This window comes from Mauremys mutica, chromosome 5 (genome assembly GCF_020497125.1).
Source record: "Mauremys mutica isolate MM-2020 ecotype Southern chromosome 5, ASM2049712v1, whole genome shotgun sequence".
Taxonomy (NCBI): domain Eukaryota; kingdom Metazoa; phylum Chordata; order Testudines; family Geoemydidae; genus Mauremys; species Mauremys mutica.
The window spans coordinates 100530908-100556324 of record NC_059076.1 but is presented as its reverse complement, the minus strand read 5'-3'; the positions used below and the strand labels follow the sequence as shown (position 1 = coordinate 100556324).

The window sequence follows — 25417 nt, the reverse complement described above, 5'->3', positions numbered from 1 at the left end:
TTTAACTTTAAAAAAGAAGTTGAAAATCATTTTTCCCCCCCATTTTAAAAAAAAAAAGGGAGTATAACCATTGTAACCTCAGCTGGAAATGTGCATTTTGTTTTTTGGGTTTTTTGATTGAAGAAGTATATTGTCCAAAAGCAACATTCTGCTTATCAGAAATAACACACATCACAATTAAATTACCAGAAATATAAAACAAAATACAGGTAGTGTTATATGTGCTATGAACATGCAAGTGTTTTATTAAACCTATTATAGATTGGCATCTTAAAAATATATTAATCTAATAGGTATTTTACTTTGTGTAACACTGACAGTTTACACTTTCAACAGGACATTAATTTAGCAGGTATTAATTTAAAAAAAAATCTTTTGTTTTAGACTTCTACACGCAAACCCAAGTCTTTCAACAATAATCCAACTGTCTGGATCTTTTAGAAGCTCCATCAATTAAAATTCTTACTTGATAGCAGAAATTATTTCAATACAGTGAAATCATATCAGTTGAGCCAAATTTCTAGTTGTTTTAAGAGTATTCAGCTGCATCTTGTTGAAAAGGTAGTGCCATTCGAGAGGGATGGGTAAACTCTCACTCTTGTACTTGCTTTCTAACGTGATTGTGTTCTTGTGTATACATCAAGATCTTCTCTACAGCATGCTTTGCAAACACTGGCAAGAGACTTTCACAGTTTTAATTGCCCACATCCATGCATTAAAAGGTTTGATGTGTATCTAGCACTACCTTAACCAGCTTACAGGGCTGATCCAACTGCTGCTGAAAATCAATGGAAAGATTTTCACTCACTGATGTCAAAGGGAGTTAAATTGGTTGTCTGACCTCTGGAAATAAGAGGATAGGTTTGAGGGCAGGTTGTATAGAAAGTGACTGTACTTAAGATGTGAGAAAGTGCCAGTGCAGTTATAAGATACTGATGTCAAAAGAACATGATTGATTCACTTGCCTCTACTGTGACAACTTCTCAAGCTTTGCCACCTGTAAACAGCCTTAACTGTGTAATATAAATATGAGACAGTACATACAGTAGAACCTCAGAGTTACGAGCACCTCGGGGATGGAGGTTGTTCATAACTCTGAACAAAATATTATAATTGTTCTTTCAAAAGATTACAACTTAACATTGCCTTAACACAGCTTTGAAACTTTGCTATTCAGAGGGGGAAAAAAAAGGGAAAGCAGCATTTAAGTAGTTTATATGTAACAGTACTATACTGTATTTGCTTTTTTTTTTTTTTTGAGGGGGGGGGGGGAGGAGAGTGTCTCTACTGCTGCCTGATTGTGTACTTCCAGTTGCAAACGAGGTATGGGTTGTCTGGTCAGTTCATAATTCTAGTGTTCATAACTCTGAGGTCCTACTCTATAAATGTCATGCATATTTATGAATTCATTCTAATATCCTTCTACTTTAACCCCTATGGGAAAGATATGACAGAGCATACAATAGCTGTATTTATACAGATATATTCCATTTCTGATTACTGACGATGGCTAAAAGATTACCTATGCTACATTTTCAGTAGAGACAGACAACAACTGATGTCATTTAACTACATTACTTAATAATCACATGCAAGCAGATTGACAGTTAGGAGCTACAGTTTTAATACTTTTAAGAAGCAGCAATTATTATACTACACTTATAAAGGAATCTGCTACAAGTTTCATATCCTCAACTGCCAAGATTACCTTATTGTTCTATTTCATAAATAATCTTGCAGCATTCACATTCCTGGGTCTCATCTCTCTACGAATAGAGAGAACTCTTCAAGTTCTTAAGGTTGTTTGACCCATAAGGGAAGAGGTAGCAGACCAAAACAGGAGTCACCATCCCTAACAGTAGTTAAATGCCACCCAAGATTAGCCACTGCCATTAGAACCTTGCAGTTAGATCCTGGTTTTAGCAGGAGGCAAATGTTCCACAAAGAAAAATAAGCTAATCAGAAAACAAAACTGAAAACTTAATGCCTCAAACAGTAGAACAAAAAGCCCACAGAAGTTTAAAGACAAGTCACTATCTCAAAGTTCCCCTCCAAACTCTGAAAGGAAAGGATGAGTTAGTAGGAATTCTGCAAGATGTGTTGTTCTATGTAGAAACAGAGGATAAGGTAAGCAGATCTGCCTCCTCTAAAAGGTACCATCTAGGCAGGATTCTTACTCCTGGAAAACAAGTAGCTCAGGGATATCCCACGAGTGCAATCAGAACAATGGCAACATGGAAAAAAATAATACCAACACCAACAACGAACAAGATACTCTCTCATACATCATTATCTACAAACAGATATATATTCTGAACAACCAGCATGCAGCCTTAACTCCAACCATAAATATAATTCACCAAAGCACGCACACATACAGATTCAAATTCTGTGACTGACAGGTAAAAGTTACTATCAAATTTAGAAAAACAGAATAACCTTAGAAAATTTAGAACTAAACAACAAAGATCATCCATGCGCATAACTCTTTCTAAAGACTACGGAATTGACTGCAAAATCTGAAGTCAGTGCTTAAGTTCAGGGAAGGCAACTGACTCCTACTCACCACTTCTGCTCTTCAGGACAAAAAATTTAAGAATTTAGGAAGCTGAGATACAGGACTGAGATTGCATGGATAGTATTTTTAAAGAAGTACTACTATAAAAGTAGCAGAGTACAAAAGAATTTTACTGTTATCAGCTTTCCTAATATCAATCTTCCTAATAGTCTGATAGCAGATGGATTAATACTTTGACAATATATTTCGGTTTTTTAAGAGTTTGAAAGTCAGAATCAAGGAGGTAAAGACTGAAAACAAAGAAGTTTTGCCACTAACTTTAATGAAGTAACCAATTGCAGGAGAGAAGACTGGCTAGTCAGATACCAAATGAAAAGCTCTCTCTGAAAACTCAGATAGCTCTCTGAAAACTTAGCTCATTTGAAAAAGAGTGCGCTCATGAAGAGCTTAAGTGTTTGGAAGTTATCCTTGACCCCAAGGACTATAAACACATCACTTGAGGAAACTGAAGAGAGCGCATATGCCAATTCTTGAGATGACATTCCTGACTAAACCAATGGAAACAAGGAGAGATGGTATATGCCTGACCAGAACCCAAGCAAGACTGACCACCATCTCCAACACCAAAGGTAGAAGAGGACCTTAACAGCCTCAATGATCACTCATCATCCCATAACTTTTAGCCTGCTGAAGACTTCGCTAGCCTCGCAATGACATTTCTAAAGCTTACCTTTCCCTTTTACAAAAAGCACTCCTCCTTGAATATTGTGTCTTTTATGTTTAACTATTTAGAAAAAACAACCCTCCCATAACAGCTGAATATATCATGTGTTTCACACATTACCTGTCTCTGAAACATAAACAGGATCCTGCTTAAGAACTTTATCGGGTTTTGAAGAGGATGGTTTTCTCTCTGGTGGCTTCTTAGATTTCTTTACTGACTGTGCCTCGTCTTCTGAATCTGTATTTGACCGCAGGATAAGTATTATTTTCCTCCACATACATACAGTCTTTAAATAACAGTTCAACACATCAGTTATAAAAACATCCACCTGGGGGAGAAAGGTACTCTGCGGAAGCCCAGAATACAGAGAAAAATGAAGCTGTACTGTTCTAATTTAAGAGACCTGTGTCATGGCCACCATCTTTCGACTAGGACAAAGACTAAATGGGACTTCCTTAAGAAGCCATCAATCACCCAGAAGAACTTTTGTTCAACAACAAGAAGCATTCCTTATTACCCATCCCAGGAACTAAGCATGTTGCTTCTGCAGTGGGCTGAGCTGGAGCCTGAAAATTAAACTCCAGTCTGTGACCCAGGGACTTTTTCGTGCCAACTGACAGAATGCAGAGAGGGTGCACAGGATTTTACAGGGATCTGCTGGATCGAATAACTCACTAAAGAATGGCACGTGAGGTCTCTACTTAGAGCCAGTAGTCCACTAATCATCATAATCATTGCAAAAATGTATGAACAAATAATATTTAAGGAGCTGTGTGTCTATACAGATTATGTTCTTAAGGCAGATAACCAGGAGGTAACATGTCTCAGAAAGGTTCCTTTCAGGTAGGGGGTAACAGACACTTGTCTCCCTGTCTGGTCACTGTGGATCTGTGCGCTTCACAATGTATGCCTATTTGCATACTGAGCCAGATGCTTATTAAGCAATTGCAAAAGGACTGAAAAAAGCAGAGGGAACCCAGCATATTTAATAGATGGTTACTTCTTACAGCATGACGTGCGTGGTTCAAGGGGACACACTACCAGAACAAGTATTTAGTTTTTTAAACACGCACAAAACTAGCACCTCTACATTTCTCTAAGAATGAAATGGTCAATCATCTCAGTGATTGAAAAGCCTGCTAGTCTTTTAAAGCATTTGGAGCAGTACTTCATTTTTCTTCACCCTAATGGAATAGGAGATCTAATGCTCCAGGCACACTGCAGGCACTCAGCAAATTAATAATATATTACAGGTGGCAGCTGGTTTGCATATACTATGTGTAGCACCAAACATTAATTTTGAAATATTTCCTTTAAGGCTCCCCAAGGGTATAAGGACTAGCTTAATATACAATTTCTCCTCAGTTTGATGTATTTTCAGTATTCAATGACAACATTCTGGTAGGCTTATTTATTTGTGCGTTCTGCAGGTTTAGCGCATCCCATTGTTTTTGTCTTAAAATTAGAGCAACCTTGTACTGCTGAACCAGCACACACACACACACAAAAATCAAACAGCCTGCAATGGAAGACACAAGCTGTAGGAAAGCCTGTAATCTTTTTTTCAATTTCATGATAACTCTAGGAGGCTTCAGCATCCAGAGGGGGAAGAAATGACAGTAACAAAGGGAGAAACCAGAAAGCTTCAAAAAATTTTAAACTTAAAAAAAAAAAAAACCTGATATATAAAACTTTTTTAGAAACTATTTTAAATTGTATCTTCTGGAGAATATTCATTAGAATTGGTTGAGCAGTCTTAAATTAAATTTTACTTTTTTTTTCATATTCTGAAATGTAGAATGTTTTTCCACATCAGCAGACTCCTGTGCCTCATACAGAGCAGACAGATCAGATCTCAGAATTGAAGGCCTTAAAATTGCCACCAAAAAAAAAAAAAAAAAAAATCTGTCAAGACCTTTAAAACAGAAATCATTCTTTATAGCTGGCATTTAAAGATACTGAGTAAACTAGTTCTAATCTAAACTCCAAATCTGGGTTTTTCAAATTGTTGACTAAGGTCTAGTGAAAATTATTTTGCATACATATATGGGTTAGAATTTTTAGATGTTGCTAGAGATGCAATGCTGCATTTTGTGATACTGAGGAGTGACAACAGAAAATGTAACTGTTCATAGTGATAACCACCAAGCAATGAATCACTTTCAGCAGTGAGAGCCAAAAGCATTTTAAACACAAGATGCTCTTATTTCTTCTTTAAAAGCAGCAAAGAATCCTGTGGCACCTTATAGACTAACAGACGTTTTGCAGCATGAGCTTTCGTGGGTGAATACCCACTTCTTCAGATGCAAGACATCTTCTTGAGCACAAACCTCCAAGAGGTTGGGTTTTTTTAATGCGTTGCATTGAGGGGTAACAATTACCTGCTACCCCTCCATTTTAACTGGCAGTACCGCAAAAGACACAAAGCAGCATTCTAAAGCGGTAACAAATTTTACCTGAATCATAGATTATCCTTTTTTTCTTGTTTGTCTGCTTTCGTTTGGAATCATCTTCATTAGATGAATTCTTCACCTAGTAGTAAAAGTCCATTATTTCCACTATCAAGTTCTTTCTTGCTTTCTTTCTACACCTACAGTTCATTAACTAGAAGTTGTAGTATTAATTTTTAGGAGAAACATGGTAATGTCCATGCGTAAAAATAAATTTAAGAACTTAAACTATAAGCTTTCAGTTAAGTGGCTATAAAATAGGAACGCAACAAGGACAGGCAAAGTTCATTATATTCCACAAAGATAACAGTTTGAAAAAAAATCAAAAAGTACACAGACTGCAACTGAAACAAAACAATTAAAATAATCAGACACCATCCTCAAATACCTCTGAAATTTTAAACAGCTTTGTGGAATTTTGACAACTAATCTAATCAGAAATGTAAAGAATGTACTAGTTAAAACATGATTTGTTTGCTCCCTCTCTTTTAACATAAACTGCCATAACAGACAGACCAGTGATCCCATCTAGTCCAGTGTCGTGTCTGATACTGGCCAATACCACACACTTAAATGTCTGTTATGGCATTTTTTACAACTGTACAATCATCTGCCCATATGGGAGCTTTCTTCCTGACCCAGTCAAATTGGTGGTTGCCTTCTGACCTGAAGCATTAAGGGTTATAACAACTTTTTTATTTTTATTTTTTTTTAAAGAAGTCTTATCTAACATTTCCTATTATCCACAGGAAAGGTTCATACAATGTTCAACTCTATTCTGAAATCTACTAAGCATTTTACCTTAATTATGCCTTCAGTTCCACAACTCAAGTATGGGTTGTATAAAATTGATAAGGAAATTCTATTTTTAAATTGTTGCCTTTCAATTACATTGAACAGCTCCTTGTTCTTGTGTTACAAGTGAGGATAAAGAGATATACCAAATTCACCTTCTCTATACCATTTATTATTTTGTACCCTATCTTCCCTCTCATCTGTCACTTCTTTGAGCTAACAGTGATAATCTTTCAGTCTCTCCTAATTCAGAAATCTTTCCAGGGCTCTAATCATTTTTGTCACCTGTCTCTGAACCGCCCCACTTTGTTATATCCTTTTGAACTCAAATCTTTCCACTCACATTAATTACCCTAATTTTAAATATATCTCATTACATATTTTGACTCTGAGCCTACAATGAGCTCCACGTGGGCAGTGCCCTGAATTACAGTGCTAATCTTTTCTCCCCAAAGCATTAGACAATGGAGGTAATTTAAGTGTAAAGGCAAGAATAGTTCATAAGGTCAAATATGGCAGCTTATTTTAAAAATACATCCTATGGACAGCAATTTAAGTTATGTCAAAGGTGCCTGGGCACGTAAATGCATGCCCTTTCTAGCATGTTTATAAATCTAAATAAATTAGGGTTTGCCTTGGCAGAGCTCCTTACATGATCAGGACCTTAGCTAGATTTGCTTTAAATATTTCATAGAATTGTTTCCATGACAGTATCACAATCTTTTCCCCCCTTCCAAGCATATGGAAAACTAACAATTTATTTATCATACAAGAAAAAAAAAAGTTACAAGAAGATTGGGATGCAGAAATAAAAGCGACTTCTGCTAGGCTAACTCCAATCTCAGCACTATTTTCTATGCTGGATTTGAGAACTGTGTTTGCTTGGTTTTGCTAGCCAAACTTGGTTTAGGAAACATATTTCTCTTTTTCCACTTCTCATTGCCACCCATGAGACATAGGACCCAAGTTAAATGTTCTCCAGGAAGCAGGAATGCTGACCACAGTGGAGGGCAATGTCACTACAGAATACATTCCATAGTGCCATATTAAATATGCAGGTGAGATTTTTGGTTCTGGTATAATATTAGTTGGAAATGTCTCCCTGACTCTGCAAAGGCCAATTAGAATTTATTTTGGTTTTGACTATAGAGAAATGACTCAAACATTTTTTAAATAGCTGATGAGAAACCATTGAAAATAACATTTAAACCAAGAACACAAAGCCCAGAACAGCCTGCAGCTGAGCAAACTGACCTTGATATCCTTTGTTTTCTTCTTCCCATCTGAAGACTCTTCCCCATTTTTGGTTTTCTCTATCTTTTTCACTCTCTCACATTCATGTTTCTTGCCAGTAGGTACAACCCCAAAGAATTTTCTGATATCCTAATAAAGGGGGAGAGGGATTTAAAAAGGCAACACACAATAATTTGACCTTTCACTCAACAAAAGAGCGAGATTATTTTTAAAAAAGCAAAATTACTCTCTCAACAACTCTTCGACCATTCACTGATCTAGAAGTGTTGCTTAAAACCTGTAGAGATGAATGTACTCATATCTAGTCAATACAGGTCTTACAGATGCATAACAATCTTTGCTCAGTGGCGGCACATATGGCAGCAGCTTTCCTTTCCACTACAGATCATTCCAAGAGCCCACTTTTCCCCTAGTTGAATATCTCTGCTAGCCATCCTATTGCAAACCACAACACATTCACATTACTGATGGGATAAAGTATAACAAACAGTTGCAATTAGCTCCAAAAATATTCAGTAAACTCTGACAAGGATAGCCAAAACGTCAAAGAGTCTTTTATAGATCAAATGAATAACCTACTGTGGGGCAGACCCTAACACAGATGAAACTCCTCAGCAAAGCCCACAGGTAGCTACAGGATATTGAATCCCAGCACCCTCCATCTTTTCAGAATCTGGGGAAGATGGGTCATTTCACCAGGGCTCTAGCATCTGCAAAGTGTTTGGTATAGTTCTCCAGCTAGTAGGTCTTATCATTTTTTCCAAGTTCAAGCAATGTTAATCAACCTACAGAGATCAAAAGGGTAACATATTTATGGCATCTCCTACCACTAATACAAGAACAAAAAGAGCTTTCTACCTACAAAAGTTTGAACTTTATGAGGCTCTTGTATAAGCATACAGCATACCCACAAACACAGACCCGACATCTATTAAGAACCCTTAATATTTAAGACTATTTACTTAAAAAGGGAATCATGTTATACCTGTTTACAGTCATTGTCTCCAGGGATAGCAGCCATTTTAATGGCAACCATTATAGGAGCAGCACATAATCATTTGGTCTGAATTTATAGAAGACAGAGGGTGTGGCTTGTGACTATATTCTACCCAGGTAACACTACTTTCTGATTTACTCCCTAGAGATTTCAGCTAAGTAATTTCCCAGGAATACCAAGACCTGCAGAATTTTCTCATAAACTGTGAGTAATACTAGTTCTTTGAATTTTAATATTATTTCTGCATATTTACACAAGTTTGTAGAGCTACTGAGAAAGTGCCTTTGTCAATGCCTTACTCTAGATAAGCTTGATGTGAAAGTATACTACTCAGGCTCCTTTCTGAGTTAGATTTAGAAGGCCAAACAGAACATGTGATTTATTAAACAAGAATTAGCATTTTTTTCCCTGATAAAACCTGAGACTTATTTATTGTCAAGTTTTGAGCTGTCTTCTTGTTTTAGACAGTTCACTTTAATGAAAACTTGGATTTGCTATATTTAATTTACACCTAAGGCGTTGACCCTGTAAGTAGATGTTTTGGGGTTGAAATAAATGGCATTCTATTTACACAAGGGCCTTAAAGGCTTGAGACCTAAATAATTAGTACTATTATATTTGTGTTACTCAGCTGTTTTGCAGGTATTCTGTCACTAGAGTAATACCAGTACTTTACAAGTTATGAATTTTGACTGTAAAAGGATAGTTCTAAAATTTAAAGGGACACTGTCAACCTCAAACAATGACTGAAGTAGTTTCAAGTGCTGCATATGCCTCTGAATCACCATTCCCAATTTTTATAGTCTTCACAATGATACTTTTCTCTTACCTGTTGATGTGTGAAAACTCCACCCAGGCAGAAAAAAACTGATTACAATCCTGTCTGGGGCTTTTGGGTTCAACCCTTATATATTCACTACTACTACTAAGTAAACTAATTAGGAGGAAAGCTGTTTCATTTTCACTTTTCAGTAACAGTCCTCATAGGTGTGATAGAGGTAATTTTTAAGTTAGTTGTATCCCTTTGACTATTCCACCATGACTTAAATTTAAACTAATGACTTGTTAATGTACCTAAGACCTTAGTTCCTTTTGTGCTGCTGACACATTTGTCATAAATATGAATTGCTCTACATATTCTGCATACATCAAATATTAGTTATAAACCTACAACACTCAAGATACGTGTATGTAAACATAAGTGACTTTTTTGTTTAGCCAAGTCTTTAAGCTTTAGTATCCCTTGCAAATAAGTAACTGTTAATGCTGTAATCACAAGTTTCTGCTGTAACTTTTTCTAAAATGGATAATAAAGAGAAATATGCATGGACTACTTGTTTCAGCTGTGCAAATATTCAATATGTACACACAACAGAAATCACTTTGCACTAGAAATGTTGTTGGGATGAACTAGGTGACCATATATGGTTTTCTGTCTTTATAGTTTCTTTAGCTAAATATACAGAGGAATTACACTTCCTGGGGACTTATTAACCCAATCTCTTATTAAAGGGACATATAAATTTGTTTAAGAACATTGTAGAATGTGAAGGTTTTATGAAAATGTAAGGTTTTCACAGCTGTTTATACTTCAGTGAAAAGTTTAGTTGAGATTTAAACACATTCTTGTCCAGCATTTTCAACCCAAACATAATTACAGCCAGTGTGCATGAAAACCAGACAATGACTCTGACTAATCTGTATTTGTTGGCCATGCTAAAGTGCAAAAAGTAATCACAATTGATAATAAAAAGGTAGACTTCACTTTCAGTTTTAATAACGAAGTCTGTATGTAATTTCCAAAATTATTTAACCTTACTCGTTTTAATCTCCAGGAAATATATCAGGGTGCTAGTTATAAAGAGATTCTCTTCCAAGATGCTGTATTGGTTTTTTATTTCAATTTTCTACCTTGACTTGAGCAAATGGTAGTGTTTCAACCAAAAAAAGCATTTCCACAGAAGAACAAATCTAAGAGTTGGGTTTAAACTGACATTTGTGTTTCCATGTAAATTTTACAGGTATTCAATAAACACTCACTTCCTAAGTTCTGTCTAGGGCCAGAATGTCAAGGATGTTACTATCTCCCATTCTTTGAAATAGAAACTTAATTAAGAAATTGTTTGAAAGTAACTTGTTTGCCCCAGGTTCTTCCCTTTTTAAATTACCGTAAGTTCCCTGGTTCATTCAGGGCTGTAAAACCCAAACCATGAAATAACTTTCATATTCTGGTTCACCAGCTCTCATGGATTGCAAAGCAAACTGCTTGTCTTTACAGAAAACTCCCACCATCACTGAACTCCTGTATTTTATTTTAAATACTATGTGCTGTTTTAAACAAACAATATTATGGTATGTTTAGTTTGAGTTAAGACATATTTTGTCTCAAAATGAGTTACTGATTCTCCTATAAACTTCCTTTAAGTGTTTAATGTTTGTTGTAAAATCTACCACTTTCCTTTTATCATGTAAACTGCACCAATATGCACCTTAAATACAAGACATCTGTGACAGAGTGGGAATTTTTTGTAATATCTTTAATGCCTATGTGTGCCTCAGTTTCCTCTGTACTTCACATTGCCACCCAACAGGAGCAGAAGGATTAATACTGCTCCTGGAATGGTGTAGGAGACAGATGTGCCTGTCACCTTGCTGTCTAGGTGGAATGAATGGTTGTCAAGGAACTGGTTGAAAGTGACTAGATCAACAGAGGGTCCAGAGAAATAATGCAAGGCCAACTGACTGAAAGATCAATGCTCAAAAGTGGGAAGCTCCAGCAAGTGGGTTGCGAACTCAGTCATGGTCCTGCCTGGAGAACAAAGGACCGAGAGGTCACCAGCAAAGGATAAAGAGTGGGCTTCTAGAAGAAGCTGGCTTTTCCCTCTCCTGGAACTGTTAAAGGGAGAGAAAGACAGGAACCAAGCTGGAGTTCATGACAGCTTGGATGGCACTTGCACTGGCTTAGCCAGGAGGGACTATAACTTGAACTTTCTCCTCCCTGGGTACATATACACAGGAATAAAAGCCCCATGGTTTAGCTCGATTTCAGTAAGGCATTTGATACGGTTCCACCTGGGGAAGTAATAGCTAAATTGAAAAAGGTGGGGATCAATATGAAAACTGAAAAGTGGATAAGGAACTGGTTAAAGGGGAGACTACAATGGGTTGTACTGAAAGGTGAACTGTCAGGCTGGAGGGAGGTTACTAGTGGAGTTCACCAGGGATTGGTTTTAGGACCAATCTTGTTTAATCTTGTTATTACTGACCTTGGCACAAAAAGTGGGAATGTGCTAATAAAGTTTGCAGATGACACAAAGTTGGGAGGTATTGCTAATACAGAGAAGGACTGGGATATCCTACAGGAAGATCTGGATGACTTTGTAAACTGGACTAATAGTAGTAGGGTGAAATTTAATAGTGAAAAGTGCAAGGTCATGCATTTAGGGATTAATAACAAGAATATTGGTTATAAATTGGGGACACATCAGTTGGAAGTAACAGAGGAGGAGAAGGACCTCAGAGTATTGGTTGATCACAGGATGACTGAGCCACTGATGTGATGTGGCCATTAAAAAAGCTAATGCGGTCTTGGGATGCATCAGGCGAGGTAGTTCCAGTAAAGATAAGGAGGTGTTAGTACCGTTATACAAGGCACTGGTGAGACCTCATCTGGAATACTGTGTACAGTTCTAGTCTCTCATGTTTAAGAAGGATGAATTCAAACTGGAACAGGTACAGAGAAGGGCTACTAGGATGATCTGAGGAATGGAAAACCTGTCATATGAAAGGAGACTCAAAGAGCTTGGCTTGTTTAGCCTAACCAAAAGATGGCTAAGGGGAGATATGATTGCTCTTTATAAATATATCGAGGGATAAATATCAGGGAGGGAGAGGAATTATTTAAGCTCAGTACCAATGTGGTCACAAGAACAAATGGATATAAACTGGACACTAGGAAGTTTAGACTTGAAATTAGATGAAGGTTTCTAACCATTAGAGGAGTGAAGTTCTGAAACAGCCTTCCAAGGGGAGTAGTGGGGTCAACAGACATATCTGGTTTCTTAAAAAAAAAAAAGGTAATTGGAGATATACCAATCTCCTAGAACTGGAAGGGACCTTGAAAGGTCATTGAGTCCAGCCCTCTGCTTTCACTAGCAGGACCAATTTTTGCCTCAGATCCCTAAGTGGCCTCCTCAAGGATTGAACTCACAACCCTAGGTTTAGCAGGCCAATGCTCAAACCACTGAGCTATCCCTCCCCCCAGCCTAAGACTAAGCTTGATAAGTTTATGGAGGGGATGGTCTGATGGGATAGCCTAATTTTGGCAATTAATTGATCTTTGATTATTAGCGATAAATATACCCAATGGCCTGTGATGGGATGTTAGATGGGGTGGGATCTGAGTTTTCTTTCTACAGAGTTTCTACAGAGAATTCTTTCCTGAGTGCTGGCTGGTGAGTCTTGACCACGTGCTCAGGATTTAGCTGACTGCCATGGTTGGGGTCAGGAAGAGGCCCTGGAGGTTTTTCTCCTTCCTCTGCAGTGTGGGGCACGGGTCACTTGCTGGAGAATTCTCTGCACCTCGAGGTCTTTAAACCATTATTTGAGGACTTCAATAACTCAGACATAGGTTAGGGGTTTGTTACAGGAGTGGGTGGGTGAGATTCTGTAGCCTGCATTGTGCAGGAGGTCAGACTAGATGATCATAATGGTCCCTTCTGACTTTAAAGTCTATGAGTCAAGTATCAGCGGGTGGCTGTGTTAGTCTGTATCCACAAAAAACAACAAGGAGTCCAGTGGCACCTTAAAGACTAACATTTATTTGGGCATAAGCTTTCGTGGGTAAAAAACCACTGGTTCCCCCTTGTGAGGTACTCCCTTCTCTTCGTTTGTCGTCATATAATGCGTGCATCTGTAACTTTCACTCCATGCTTCTGAATTGAGGTTTTTGCCCATGAAAGCTTATGCCCAAATAAATCTGTTAGTCTTTAAGGTGCCACCACACTCCTCATTGTTTTTATTGTCATCCAAGTTGGGCTTGCAGGGCTAAAAACTGCTATGTAGATGTTCAGGCTTGGGCTCAAGCTCAAATGTCTACACAGCAATTTTTAGCCCCTGAGCCAACTGATCTGGTTCAGACATGGATATTTTTATCCCCATGTAGAACTAATCTCTGTGCTAACCCAAGGACTTTGATTCTGTATGCTAGGTGACTAATAAATTAATTGTTACCCTGTTTTGAAAAGGCTGCCTGATGTTTCTGCAGTGAGAGCACTGCATGATGAAGTACAGTACAAGCCTTCCACAGGGGGCTGGTTTAGCAGGATTTGCTGCCAGGTGCCACAGAGAGACAGATTGCTGATGCCCAAAGGCCCAGTTCAGGGGTGGGCAAACTTTTTGGCCCAAGGGCCACATCTGGGTGGGGAAATTGCATGCAGGGCCGTGAATGTAGGGCTGGGGCAAGGGGTTGCGGTGCAGGAGGGAGTGCAGGGCATGGGAGGGGGTGTGGTGTGCAGGAAGGGGCTCAAGGCAAGGGGTTGGGGCAGAGGAGGGGTGCGGGATGTATGAGGGGGCTCAGGGCAGGGGGATGGGGTGCAGGAGGGATGTGAGGTGCAGCAGAGGGCTCAGGTCAGGGGGTTGGGGTGCTGGAGGGGTTCAGGGTGCAGGCTCTGGCCCGGCGCTGCTTACCTGGAGTGGCTCTGGGGTGGCAGCGGCGCACACCGGGACCAGGGCAGGCTCCCTGCCAGCCTGCCTGCTCTGGCCCCACGCTGCCCCCGGAAGCCGCCAGCACCACATCCCTGCAGCCCCTGGGGGAGGGGGAGCAGAGCATTCTGCACATTGCCCTCACCTGCAGGTACCTCCCCCGAAGCTCCCACTGGCTGCGGTTCCCCGTTCCTGGCCAATGGAAGCTGTAGAGGGTGGTGCCTGCAGACAAGGGCAACATGTGGAGCCCTCTGTCCCCGCCCTCCCACCACCTTCCCCAGGGGGTCACAGGGACGTGGTGCCGGCCACTTTCAGGAGTGGTGCGGAGTTCCAGGGGTGGTAATCCCACGGGCTGAATCTGGCCCGCAGGTTGTAGTTTGCCCACCCCGGCCCAGTCTCGGGCCACAGGCCAGCCCCTCTAGAACAGTGTGGGTCCTTGGGGCCTGACACACTGAAGAAGTCACTCCCAAAGAACTGGTTACAGGCTGCGGCGTACACCGGACCTTGTGGATCTGTGACAGTATCTACCAAAAATAACCACAGTATCTTAGACTGATGAGTAATGTGGTGACACTATTAGAGGAGTGCCCAAAGCAAAGTCTACAAAACACCTAAACTGCAATCCATTGGTGCTTTCTTTATTATACAGGTCTGGCTCAGTGAGACTAATGATTTTTAACAGACAAGAGACAATGAATTATTTGTCTTTAATGGCTGGGTAAGCGTTCTTGTTTCCATTGCTGGTGAACTCAAACAAGCATCTTCTATTTATCCATCAAGCACTGTTCATGCAAACACTATGACTTGTCTTTTGATAATAACCTTGTGACCATAACGCAGTTATCTGTAGAGGTTTTTAACTTCAAAATTTGTCTCCCTTTGTTAACACAATGTTCCATTCTCTTGCTGCAAATCATCCTTTGATCCCCATATCAAGGCAGAAGTAGCTTTCTTCAATTGTTTAAAATTAGTTTCTCAGCAAATTGCCAAAGCTTCAAGATAATAGCATATAATCCACACGAAACCACTTTCTGAATAAAGGCTTAGATTTGAGTGCTTACTTTACCTTAAAGCGACTAAACTAAAAGACTGTATATATCCTTCAAGTGTCCTCTGTTTACCATCTTCAGCATTGCTATATTAGCCTTCAAATTCTTCTTCAGACATCCCATTTTTTCCCAGAGGAGAAATATAATCTTGTTAGAAGCTACTGGACTGTAACAGGTGTACGGATGAAACTATTCTTGCATTATATGAAGCTAAAAATAGGAGAAGCAAAATGGAACTTACTTCATGCCATATATATATCTGGGAAAAACACTAAAAAAAAAAAATCTATAGGCCTGGTCTATACGAGACTTATGTCAGTATAGCTATGTAAGGAGCATAAAGAGGTGTGATCCCTGACTATCATAGCTTTTTCAGCAGAAGCCCCTAGCGTAGCCCATATTATACCAATAAATATGCAGTTTTGCTGGTATAGCTTGTTTTGCTTCTGAGCACTGGTTTTACTACACCAAGACCAAGCACAGCTTCCAGATAGAGTGTGGATGCAATTCTGAGTGCTTTGCTGGTATAGTATACCAGTATTCTTATACAAATAGAATGTTGTTAAAGTAGACATAACCCAGGTAAAACCAGAGCAAAACAACTGTCTGACTGGTCCATATCTTCAGTCCAAACGACTGAACTACTTATTAGTTCTAATTTAATCCTAAAATGGACCACTTCCTTCCTTTTTAGTTAGGATACCAACCTAAAAAGGAAATGTTCTGACTGACCATACTTTTCTAAATGTCAGACTGTATATTTTAAATATTGGTATATGAAAAAACCTGGCATTATATGCATGCTAACTTCTTGAAATGCTGTCTGAAACGAACATTTTAAAGTGTCTCTTGCCCTCTGATGGATATATAACATCAGCAGCACCAACACTGCTTAAATGTTGGATTTTTCCTGTGCTTATAGGTGGAGGCTACTGCCATCCAACAGGCAACAGTCAAGTGTGATTCCTCATTTGCCTAGAGGAAGCTTGCCAATCTCTTTTTCCGAAAAAGTCATAAGGAATAAGCCCCAGTTACATTCACCAATATGGCTGTCCCAGAGCAAACCCTAAGGACAAGCTAACAAACACTGACTTGTACCGAGGTAGGTTTCAAGCCAGGGCTAAACTCCAGTTTATAGCAGTTTGCCTATTTGCCAGGAGGGGCTTGCAACAGTGATTGAACACACATGACAAACTCTCATTGTAGACAAGGCCTTAGTAATTGGATTCCCTTCCCTTATTTTAAATACTGTTTTCTCTCATGGAAGAATTTCCATGAAGTTTTCTTCTTGCCTTGCTCTCAATAGTTTGTTCCCTTCAAGCAGCTGAAACAGGATAAGCTCTGCCTCTCATGGGCCAACTGCCTCATGCATGTTACTTTTCTTCTGTGCAATCAGTAGTAAAATTAAATCGATGAAGTATATAACATTTGTCTGGAGTAAACTGAAATAGATGAGAAGCACAAAAGTAATTTTCACAGAACTATGAAGGAAGGATACCTGATATTCTATATCCAGTTCCAATTCCTATACCAAGGTGTTAAAATAAAAGGACAGAAAACACAGCTATTTTGTGTTTGTGTCTTCTCACTGCAAACATTAAGTAACTAAAGCTGGAAATAGCCATTTAAAATGCACCTTTTGGACCTCTTCATATCTAATTCTAGTCCTGTACAAGTCTAGTAGCAGTCTTCCCTGGGAAGTAGTATACACTTGCAAATTTCATTGTGAAGAGAGCAGAGCTCAGTTTGAAACCTTAAGCAGTTTATCAATACAATTCAAGCAATAGTTATTTAACATTAATTTAGCATAATTCATTTCCAGAAGCAAATAAACTAAACCACATTGGGTATATCTACATGGGACTAAAAATCCCATAGCTGGCCTATGTCCACTTACTCAGAGTCATGGGGCTCATGCTCCAGAGCTAAAAATTGCTGTTTAGATGTTCAGATGTCCACCCTTGCAGGCTCCCAGAGCTTGGGCTCCAGCCCAAGCCCAAATGTCTACACAGCAATCTTTCAGCCCCTGAGCGTGAGCTAGCTGACAGTCCCACTAGAGGATTTTTTATCCTTCTGTAGACATACCTATTAAGCCCACTTTAATTCTGAACAGCATCATCTGGTGATGTAATGCAGGTTAACTAATCTACTTCAAATACACCTCTTTAATTAGGATTAATTTTCCTGCATCTCTCTATGCAGGCAAGACAGCTCAACAATTGCACCAGTTTGATTAAATTGTTGTAGAACCCTACCTTTAGTTAAATCAGTCCAAATTACATAGAACAGGCCTAAGAGATCATATAATCAAGAGATAAACACTTTATTATGAATTATCTCACTTAGCACCATAAATGGAAAATGGGCAGGGAGAGGGGCTAAATATATGCATAAACTAGAACCAAAATAAAGCTGTTTTAATTCACATCTTTAGTTACTTAGGCAAAAGATCTATACATGGACACCCTTAATTTGGATTAAGTATCCTATTTAACTTGATTTTTACTGACATTAAACTAGGGCACTCAGTCCAAAATAAGTAACCATATATAGATATACTGAAACAACTAAAATTGTGAATTAAAACGATCATTATTTTGGTTCCAGCTGGTGTGTAGACAGGATGGCCTAGCAGGCTATCAGCATCCTAAGACAAGGAGGAGTACTTGGGCTGATACAGACTAACACAGCTACCCTTCTGAAACCAGTGTCCTAAGAGCAGCACCACAGCCAAGGAGCTAAGTAGGGTACACAGGATCACATGTGGAATACAAACTTAATCCACTTTAATATCGCCAATATGTGGCACTTGGTAGGTGAGAGTTTGAAAGAACGACTTGCCCCTGCCCCTAAAACACCCACAGAAAGGCCAGAAGGCCCTTCCAAAGGGGAAGTCAGTAACCCCCACAGCTGACTTTAGCAGCACAGGGAAACGTTCCCCCCGGCTGGCTCGCCCGCCCCCGCCCCGCCCCGCCCCGCCCCGCCCCGCCGCAGCGCCGCTCCCTCGCGTTTCCTAGAGGATAAGGAAGGTCTCTGCCCCAACCATCGCTCTGAGCAGCAAGAGCCAGGCCGCTCGCTGCTGCGGCCCCGCCGGCGGGGAGCCTGGGGAAGGGAGCACCCGGGCGGGTCGCAGCCTCGTTTCACGGCGCGGTGAGGGAGCCCGCCCCGCCTGACCGCGCTGGGGTCCCACGCGCCGGCCGAGCGGGAGCGCTACCGGCACCCACGCCCCGGGGAGAAGGGGGTGTCGGGGCCAGCTACCCACCCCCGCCGCGCTCACCATGTTGCCGGGGGTGGTTTATCTCGTTAGCGGGTAATAGCGGGCCGCCTCCTGCGCCATCCCCCCCTTCGCGCCAACGCCAAACGCGCGGCGCGTGGGAGTGACGTCACTAACGCGGGGACGGCTGAGGCGAGTGCCGATTGGAGGCGGGGAGGGGACTGGGTGGGGGTGGGAGGTGGAGGGGGGTGGCTGGATGTGGGTAGGAGGGAAAGTGCTGGGACTGGAGCCTGTTAGATATTTAAGGGGATGCGGCAGACACAGGGTGACAGATGCCTAGTCCAGGTGCTTAATTGCCTGCTGGGCACCTTACCTCTCAGTTTGCCTGGAAAGCATGTTGAAGTCTTTTGTTTACAATCACCTAGCGTTGTGGATAGGGCCCTATCAAATTTGTGGTCCATTTTGGTCAATTTCATGGTCATAGGAATTTAAAAATAATAAATTTAATTATTTCAGCTATGTAAATCTGAAGTTTCACGCAGTTGCATTTTTAGGGGTCTGGACCCAAAAAGGAGTTGTGGGGATTGCAGGGTTATTGTAGGAGGGTTGCGGTACTGCCACCCTTACTCAGGGCCAGTGCAACCATTTAGGTGACCTAGGCAGTCGCCTAGGGCACTAGGATTTGGGGGGGGCGGCATTTTCTTCAGCAGCGACCACGGCGCCCAGATCTTCGGCTGTCCCGGTCGCCACCGGCATTTAGGTGGAGGGAGCTGGGGCAGGGGAGCGCAGGGAGGGCCACCTTCAGCAAGTGGGGGGAGGGGGCACTGCATGCTGGGGAACTCTCCGCCTCTGCCCCGCCTCCTCCCCGAGCACGCCGTGGCTGCTTCACTTCTCCCGCCTCCCAGGCTTGTGGCACCAATCAGCTTAGGCGCCACAAGCCTGTGGGGTGGGAGAAGTGAAGCAGCGACGGCATGCTCGGGGTGGAGGCGGAGTAGGGGTGAGCTGGGGTCGAGGGGTGCCCCTGAGGCCGGAGAGAGGGAGCTGCCGCAGGGGGGGGCGCCTCAGGACAGAGCTGCCGTGGGAGGACGGGGGAGGGCACAAGGTGGAAGTTTCGCCTAGGGCGCAAAACATCCTTGCACTGGCCCTGCTCTTACTTCTGCACTGCTGCTGGTGGGGCGCTGCCTTCAGAGCAGGGCCCCTGGCCAACAGCCTCTCCTCTCCATCCACCCAGCTCTGAAGGCAGCACAGAAGTAAGGTTGGCAATACCACTATCCGCCCTACCATCACCAATACCTTGTGACCCTCCTGAAACTCCCTTTTGAGTCAGAACCCCCAATTTAAGAAATGCTGGTCTCCCCCATGAAATCTATATAGTATAGGGTAAAAGCCCACAAAAGACCAGATTTCATGGCTGTGAATTTGATAGGGCCCTAGTTATAATTAAATTATTATTTGAAATGTAGTTTAAAACCTTCACCATGTCCAGAACAGTGTGCCTCAACCTTGTCCTGAGTTTGCTGCTCCTCATCCCTCCCCACTTACACCTCAGGCCTAGCAGGGTCCTGACTCCTGAGAAGTCATGCTGTGCTGAAGAACCAGCTCTATGTAGAAGGGCTGCTTTCAGTGGGAGCAGTGGCAGGCTTTTCTTCATCGTCTCCTGCTTTTACCTCAGTCTTTGCAATTTTCATTTGTCTGCAGCTGTACCATTTTTGTCTCTGCCCTCCGCCCAATTCCATCTGTCTATTCTATCACCCAAGTGTTTGAACACCTCACAAACATTAATTAATTAATCCCCAATCTGCCACGATGACGTAAGGTATGCATTAACTAAAGTTAGGCCATCAAAAGTGCCAGGATGGAAGACCAAGAAAAAGCCTGGGTGCTGGAACCATAGTGAGTCTGTCAATTTTGAACCAACTAATCAATAGCAGTGCTTAAGAGTTTTTAGAATAAATTAAGGCCTGAAAGTATGTCTGATTTGTTCTGTTTTTCTTGCTTTTTACCTTTAGAAATATATCAGACATGTCAAATCTGGTCTTTCTTGGTTTTGCTAGAAGTCTTAGATTTGGATTTTGAATTCTCAGCCTTCAACTGAAGCCATGTTCCCTCAGTTAAAGGCTGAGAGATTTCAAAATCCATATGAGAGACCTTTACCAAAACCAGGAAGTCTTTTTTATAAAGATGCTAATTTTTAAGAGACATTTTTCTCCCAATTTTTTCTCAGATTACTGCACTGAATGGGCATTAGAAACAATAACAAAAATGAGAATTTTATTTGGACTGTTTAAATAAAGTTCCCATCTCAGTCAGGTTTCATTTGCTTGACTTCTCTGATGTCATAAGCTTATTGGTTCTCTAGTTTCTAGGTCTTTCAGGAAAAACAGGTTACAATGAACCTGAATTTATCATATTAAAAACAAGGCTAACTCTCACCTTTTTTTAAAGGGGAAAAAACTCTCAGACCTTCTTTATATCACACAGAAGCAAACAAGGGTTCAAACCCAATTGTTTCTTTTACAGGTGCTGCTTCAGGTGTTATCTTTTGGATGAGTCCTGATCACTTGTGCTTATTACAAATCCACTGTCACTTTTTGCAAGAACAGGAAAATCTACCGTGATACCTCGGTCAAATTCCAATATGGGTAATTACATTTTGCTTGTCTTAATTCCGCATATAATTTAAAGTGGATATGGTATTTTTATCTTCCTATTCTGTATTGTTGGAAGGTTTTGTACAGATAAAACTGCCAAATTTAATTCTAAAGGTTGGGTCTGTATTAATAGTGTAGAATCTGTAGACTTGCCTTGCCTGAGCAGAATGCCCTATACTATCAGTTAACTAAGAACCATTTAGATGAGAGGTGCTATATAAAAGCAAAATCATTATTCCATCTCTTTTTTTTCCGCTAGGTCAGCAAGCATCATATAATAATGTTTTCCTGAGCGTTTGGGGGTTAGTTTATTTTTCCAGGGGATTTCTATGCAGAATTCTATAGTTACTGCTCAGTCTTCAACCTTGGTGCTTTTTAAAACTGTTTAAGCCCATTACAATCTGGCTGAGAGTTTTACTGATAAGACAAATTGTGTATCTGGATAAAGAGATTGAGCTGGTAAAACAAAGTAAAGCAGTTGTTTAGCTGTTGGAATTTTATAATTAAAGAAGTCTGTTTTACTTATGCAACAGGTTTAAGGTGAGGTCTTTGAACTTCTAAAATTAAAAAACTTAGAGATGGAAAATATGGAGGATGCTTCTTGGATATGGATCTGTTTGTCCGACATGACAGAACATATTTTGTTCGTAGTGTTAAGCTGAAGAATTCTGTGTAGCTTGAAAGCTTGTACCTTCCACCAACAGAAGTTGGTCCAATAACAGATATTACTTTACCTGCCTTGTCACAGATCATATTTTAACATTAATGATATCATACTACTAGCCTGTTTAATTCCTTAATTCTGACTTTGTGTTTTGACAATGTCTTGTATAGGGATTGTTATTCCTTTCTGAATGTACATAATCACGTGGAATGTACATTTTGAATATTAGCATAGCTTGTGAATTAACATTTCTGTATGTACTCAGTGCAAATCAAACTTGCTTTTAGGTAATTTTATACAAATTACCCAGTATGCTACGGTATTGTGATAACTATACAAAGGAAAATGTATCACATTTAAATGTTTCTAATTGTGCATTTGTAGATACATAATAATCCTCATTAGACCCTGATTTGATCCACAGATGTTCCTGCTACCAGAATTAAGAGTAGCTGACATTTGATAGAGCCACACAAAATGTTTAAATAATGTTAAAGAATTATAGTACGTGGTTATCTCTGTTTGTATTTGATAAAGTTGCCTAGAATAACATTAAGCTGATCACTATGTGCGAGTGGACTGGTGACACATTCCTATTTCTTGGAAGTCAGGATTTTAACCCTTTCTGAACAACCAGAGCTGCGTAAAGTCTTGGAGTGGTTATGGTTTGATTCTGGTTATAGAGAAAGGGGTGGGTGTGTGTGTGTGTGTGTGTGTGTGTGTGAATTTAATATTTTGCTTCTGCCACCAGAATCATGAAAAGGTGTTCATTTATATTACAAAATACTTGTAGTTGCTATAAAATGAGGAATGTGCTTCCCATCTGATCTTGTCATAGACTGTGGCCTTTGCTTTAAAGAGACATTATACAGTGAAAAATCATATTTTGTAAAAGTACCTATGAAGCAAATTATATCTTTAGATTGTATAAACTGAAAAAAGTTTAAAAAAAATTCTAATTTACTAGTTTGCTTTTTAACATTTGGCAAGTCACTTATGGCCTTTTTTTTTTTTCCAGGAGTAATAATCACTTCTGAAAATCAGGCTATCTGTTCTTCAGCTTCCTCATCTGTAAAATGAGGATGGAGTTACCCACGTCTGTTGCAAAAAATGACAGAGAATCATTAGTATTTCTCTCAAATTGGGAAATGAAAACAGTTTAGTCAGTTTCACTTTTATTAATCAATTTCTGGTCCTTTCACTTTCTTATAATCTAGTATCATGCTGCAATTTTAGGCTTCAAACACTACATGAGAATTGCTTTATTTTTAAAAAGCAACTTTCATTAGTTTTTTTTTTTAAGAAACACTTTGTTTAGTTTTCTATGAAATCTACATTTTAAGTCAAGTTTGAGCTGATTGTTAATTTAAATACCTACATATCTTTTTACTTTCTAATGCAGGGGGTGCTTTTAACATCTCCTAAAGAAACTTCTTGTAATTCCGAGGATACAAGAAAATACAACACAGAAGTGTCTCCTGAAAAATGTTGAAATAAGAATTCAATTTTTTGTAATGGTAGAAATTTGTTTTAATCCAGTCAATTTTCAATAATCAAGAGTCCAATGCTCTGTAGGTTGTTTTTGGACAATTCCTCTGGGAGCATTCAACATATTGAGTTATCTGGAAAGTAAGAAATCCATATCTCTCACATTGTAAAGTAATGGAATTTGCATTTAGAGGCAGAATTAAATTATCTAGTATTCTTTGTAAATCCACAATCCAGCTTAGATTTTCTATTTACCCACCACCATCCTATGTCATGTTTTCAGTAAGGAGTTGATCCAAACTCAATAGCGGATTTGGATGTGCAAAGAATGTATGAATAGGGTCTTGATATATATTAAGTTATAGAGGACACTACATAAACTGACTTGTTGCTTTCTGCGTCCTTGATGGTAGGTGATCAAGGCAACTGATGCTAACATAAAGATTACACTGTCTTTAGGAGGACTTTGGAACTTAAATATTTTCCCTGTCTATCTTCATTTGAATATCCAGACAGAATGATTGTATCACATCCCGGATTATCAGCCATTTGTTTGATTAAATCACCAATTAATCTCCCTCCCCCCCTCTTCTCCTGATCAACTGTGGTCTGTTGAAATACTGTAGAAGCTTGAAACAACATTGTAACATGTTTCCCTACATAGCTATAGCTAATTGTTTCAGACAAGCTATTGCAGAACATGTTCATTTGCATATCACTTAAGTATGTTTGTTTTAAGAGTAAAGAAAAACAATTACAACAACTTTTTGGGTTAATTTCAAACTTCATATTGCACAGTAGCAAAAAGATGATATTTTAAGCCACTATTGCTAATATCAATAGCTCTACTTTTTTTTCAGAAACTTACAATTTGGCCCAATTTGGGTGGATTTTCACAGGAGTAGCAAAAGGCACATTTCTGATACAAAGGCCACTCCCCCTGCCAAGTTGAAATCCCTGCTCCAAAGCATGGAAGCCCTAGAGCTTCTCAAAGAAAAGGTCACCAGAATTTTTTAACATGGGAAAAACAGTGTATTTTACTTTAGCCTTATTCTCAGAAGAGACTGGACTGTTTTGGCTGAGATTTTCCAAAAAGAATCAGCCTAATGTAGATGCCCAGCATGTAAAATTTCACCCTCAATGTTTATAGTTTGGCAAAGTTATAAGGAACTGAAAACAGGATCTTATAGTGGGAAGTATTGGGCAGTCTTCAGAGCCACCCAGAGGATTCAGGGGGCCTGGGGCAAAGCAATTTCAGGGGCCCCTTCCATAGAAAAAAGATGCAATACAATAGAATACTATATTCTCGGGGGGGGGGGCTGCTGGGCCTGGGGCAAATGCCCCACTTCCCCCGCCCCATTTGGCCCTGAGAAAAATAAACATTTAAAAACCTTCCGCATCTCGGCACAAACCCAGTTTTGAAAAAAATTCTTTTCAAGTCATCTTTACAAGGTATCACTGGTTCTCAGCATCAGCTAGTGCTAAAAGGCACTAAAGCTCATTAAAAGGGTTGGACAAATATTTTCCATCAAAACCTTTTTTGGCTCCAAAGCTAGGGGTTTTTTAAAAAGCAGAAAAAAATCACGGACAATGTCTGCTTTCCTTCAAAATTTGTTGTGGATTTTTTTAATTGAAAAGCTGAAATTAGTCTGCCAAAACCTGCACATGGTTTGGGGTTTCAGAAGTGTGTGGCCAAATATTTGCTGCTTGCTGTGTTTGATTGTTTAAAGAAACAATAAAAAAATTCTGCTTAAAAAAAATCCAAAACTTTTGAACCACCTCAGCTTGTGACCAAACACCTGAGCCCATCCAGTCAGAGATTTTTCCAGGTTTCTGATACTTTGCTGGCTTCCTTGACTCATGTCTGTCTCCATAACTTTGGGTTCATATATGTTAGAACATAAGACTGG

General features: G+C 39.9%; 2 protein-coding genes across 4 annotated transcripts in view; one reads left to right on the top strand and one right to left on the bottom strand.

The window, feature by feature from the left end:
- RFC1 (replication factor C subunit 1) overlaps positions 1-18896 on the bottom strand; it is a 62029-nt gene extending 43133 nt beyond the window's left edge. The window contains exons 1-4 of one of the 2 annotated variants that reach the window (XM_045017769.1): positions 18768-18896; positions 7742-7870; positions 5699-5774; positions 3363-3479 (exon numbers count right to left, since the gene is read on the bottom strand). In XM_045017769.1, coding sequence (XP_044873704.1) covers positions 3363-3479; positions 5699-5774; positions 7742-7870; positions 18768-18770 — 325 coding nt within the window. In that variant the 5' untranslated portion in view covers positions 18771-18896. Of the gene's footprint in view, positions 1-3362; positions 3480-5698; positions 5775-7741; positions 7871-8726; positions 8856-18767 lie in introns of those variants that run through there. The other variant, XM_045017768.1, reaches the window with a different exon arrangement.
- The window catches only part of KLB (klotho beta), a 64635-nt gene continuing 48103 nt past the window's right edge, over positions 8886-25417 (top strand). Inside the window, exons 1-3 of one of the 2 annotated variants that reach the window (XM_045017771.1) lie at positions 8886-8942; positions 16413-16592; positions 21225-21346. The gene's annotated coding sequence lies outside the window, so the exon portion shown is untranslated. Of the gene's footprint in view, positions 8943-16412; positions 16593-20229; positions 20598-21224; positions 21347-25417 lie in introns of those variants that run through there. The other variant, XM_045017770.1, reaches the window with a different exon arrangement.